Source organism: Solanum tuberosum, unplaced genomic scaffold (genome assembly GCF_000226075.1).
Source record: "Solanum tuberosum cultivar DM 1-3 516 R44 unplaced genomic scaffold, SolTub_3.0 scf00051, whole genome shotgun sequence".
In the NCBI taxonomy this organism is placed as follows: domain Eukaryota; kingdom Viridiplantae; phylum Streptophyta; class Magnoliopsida; order Solanales; family Solanaceae; genus Solanum; species Solanum tuberosum.
Window position 1 is genome coordinate 2,042,021 of NW_006238978.1, and position 3,715 is coordinate 2,045,735.

General features: G+C 28.8%; 1 protein-coding gene across 1 annotated transcript; it reads right to left on the reverse strand.

Annotated features, from left to right (window-relative positions):
• Positions 1-1,666: 1,666 nt before the first annotated feature.
• On the reverse strand, positions 1,667-3,309 carry LOC102593439 (transcription factor PRE6-like). The gene is made up of 2 exons (XM_006344208.2): positions 2,884-3,309; positions 1,667-2,032 (listed from the first exon to the last, which is right to left on the reverse strand). The coding sequence occupies exons 1-2, from the start codon at positions 3,016-3,018 to the stop codon at positions 1,880-1,882; spliced, it is 288 nt and encodes a 95-aa protein (XP_006344270.1). The 5' UTR covers positions 3,019-3,309; the 3' UTR covers positions 1,667-1,879.
• Between the last annotated feature and the right edge of the window lie 406 nt (positions 3,310-3,715).

Consider the following 3,715-nt stretch of genomic DNA (forward strand, 5'->3'; position numbering starts at 1 on the left):
GACAAGCTATATTTTTTTTTGAAATTGGTAACTTACTTCTGACAAGCTATATTGCATAGACAGTATTGACTAATCATTTTGTAAATAAAAACATGACTTTATTTGTTATAAACTAATTACTTTATTTATATATATATATTTGAAACTATCCCTTTCATGAGCTACAAATTTGCAATTTGATTTTTGGGTGATATATTAATATCTTATAATTAAATTATCTTGAGAGGCCCCAAAATAAAAAGAATATTGAAATGTAATAAAATCATGTGCATTTCTCTATTGCATGGTCCACAGCCATGTTTAGCCAAGCTGCAGCACATGAACCTTTATGAAACCCCTAATTTGTCAAGCTACGAAATGGTCCACCACCAAGGACATGCTTTGGGACTAGTGTCTTCGTCCTAATTTATGTGACACGTTTCAAAACAAATAAGTTGAAATGAAAGGAGTTTAATTTATAGAAAAATGCTTATGAGTTTCAAGAAATAGTTAAAATGATGAAACTTAAGAATAGAATATCTTGTTTTTTTTTAAAAAAAAAAAATCTATCACAAAACTCTTCTAATGACTAAAATTAAAGTAAGTCATAAATCTCTCTACTTGTTGGTCAAAAGACATCACATAGAAAACATGTTCAACCTGGGCCACCTTTGATGTGTAATTTTGGGCCCTAAAATATGAGAGAGAAAATAACACAATTATAAACATATCTCAATTTATATGATATCGTTCAAAATTGAGTTAAATATCTCAATATTGATCCTAAATTCGAATATAGAATTTTTAAATGTTTGGACACAAGATCAACATAAATACATCTAAAAATTATAATAATTAATAATTCAAAATATTTTTAAAATATGTAAAGAAAATTACAATAAAAGAAAAATCCATTTCACTCTTAAAATCTAGAAGATACTCAATAATTCTACTATATATCCAAAATTGCCAAATCTATGTAGGAAAAAGATTTCATAGCTGATGCTAGTCAATCTAGAAGAGGGGAGGGGGGGAGACTTCTCTGTCGAATTCAAGATTTAAATTTTATTCTTTCTTATCATGATATCAAGTTATTGTATATAGTTAAATCTCCTTATAATGGCATTTCACTATATATGACCTGATTTTCTTCTGAATAAATTTTATATTTTATTTTACTTTTGTATAATAACATTATATCTCCAACAACAATAACAATATTCATGATATATATACTAATACACCTTTTGTAAAACTAGTCCTCTATAACAACTATATACTAAAATATATTGTGTAATAATATTTTGTAAGAAATAATATTATATATAAAAATGTTATGCACATAATAACTTTTATGTATGAGTATCAAAAAGTTTAAAAAGAATTGTATTTAAATGGTTTACAATAATTATGGTCATAACTTCACTAGGAAAGACGACTAATGTTTGTTTTTTATTTTTTTTATTTTTATATTCATACTCTATATTATTTTCATTAAATTGGTTAAGAAATATTTTTTTTCCGCTTACAACATAAAAAGTAATAATCTTGCATACTTTTGTTTATAGCAGTTAAATAAGATCTAAATGTCAAATATCAGCATACATGTATGAAGAAACTTCATTATAGTAATCATGAAACTTTCAGACGAACATAGTCACTATAAAGAGGATTGACTATAATAATAACTGAATCCATAGTCAATTTATAAATATTTAGTAAATTTCTCAATACAAATATAATGTCTTAATTAATTAATTAACTATAAGTACTATTGCATCTTAGAAGAAGAAAAATAATAACAAGATGATAATTAAAGTAAATTACAAATGAAAATAGAACCTAGTAAATTGAAATTATTGTTACATAACTAGTAATCTTCAAATAATGGCAATAATTGTCACATAAATAGGCTTCTAATAATAGCAGCTTGAGCACTGTCACTCTCAGTAGATTCCAAAAGCACTGATAATCTATCACTTAAGTCTTCCACTTCTCTGTGTAAACTTCTTATGTAATTACATGTTTCTTGCAACACTTTGGAAGCTTCAACCTATTTTTCAAAAAAAAAAATTAAAAAAATTTAGAAATTGCTTTACCGATGAGTTCTGATGAAGGTAGAATGTACGAAGAGTCGTAGACAGTGGCAGAGCCAGAATTCTTACTAAGGGGTTCAAGTTTTGAATAAGTAAAAACATGAACTAGCGGAAGGGGTTTCAACAACTACTATATACACATAAAAAATAATTTTGAACCATGTATAAATGATACAATTTTCTGCCGAAGGAGGTTCGAATGAACCCCGACACTCAGCTGGCTCCACCCCTGATCGTAGACCTTACCCCCACCTTAGAGATAGAAAAACTATTTTCGATAGACCATTGACTCATAGAAAAAGAAGTCTAGGAAAAAAAAGTAACAGAAGTACAAGAAATAAGACATAGTAACAGAACAATAACTATGAGAATTATTTTTTTAATGTAATTAACATAAGATCAAATGTTTGTAAATATAATGCATATTTAAATGTGAGACTAGGCCAAGAAATGTTGAAGTGACAAAGAGTCCTACACCACATGCTTAAGCAACACAAAATATTAAATGAGGGAGCTTGCAATATGGCCTAGTGGGCATGAGAATATGACTTTCAAATTAAACTTATCCCTAAATAGATAATGAAGGCCACACAAAAATATGAATGGCTTCATGAAAATATAATTCATTCATTTGTACAAAACACAACATAAATAGTTTATAGTAAGTAAAAGAAGAGAACAAACAAAATGTAACCAAATTAACATTTACAAAATGTGACATTGTAACACAATAAGTACAATTCAACATGTTTATATATAAGGAATTTGAACTGTCAGTATATATAACTTAAACTTGAATAAATGATACCTTATCGGAACTCCTAGTACTGCGGCTTTCAGGGATAAGTAATTGTAACTTTGATACGAGATCAGCAATTTGATCATCACTTATTCTAGAAGCTCCTGATGATTGTCTCGAACCGCGTGTTCTTCGATTTGACATTATATTGTGTTAAGTAGGCAAGAAGTTGTGTTAATTAAGGTGTCAAGATAGAAGTTATATATAGTAATAGAATGTGTTGTTTGAATGAATATGTGAGAGAGTTGTGTGTGTTGTGGGGAGTTTAAAAAGAGAAGAGGATGATAACTATTTGAGAGACAAGTTATGGGCAAAGAGAGAAGAGAACCATATGAAAAAAAACACTAAGGAACAAGTGTTGGAGGTGAAGAAGACAAGTGCATGGGAGAAAGTTGTGGGCTATTGTTCTTTTTAAATAGAAACTTGGAAAATATTATTAAGAGAGGAATTGATAAAAGATAATAAGGGGTGGGGTGGGGTGGGGTTGGGTGGGTTAGGTTGGTAGTTCGTTTGGTAAAAGGGATAAGGAATAACTGATTCAGATTAATTTTAGGATGAGTACTTCACTCCTTGTTTGGTTGGGATAAACTTGTGGAATAACTTATTTCAAGAATTAGTTATCTTGGGATTGTAGTGTGTTATATTTATCCCACATTAAGGACACATTTGATGTGATGGATAAAAGGAGATAATCCTGACTCATGAGTTTGGTTATAAAGTTTGGAATAACTTCATGATAAATGATAAGAACGTATCGAGATAAGTTATCTCTGCCTTTGGGTGGAATAATACTTTCAAGATAACTTATTTCGAGATAAAATAGTTAGAATGACAAAATAAC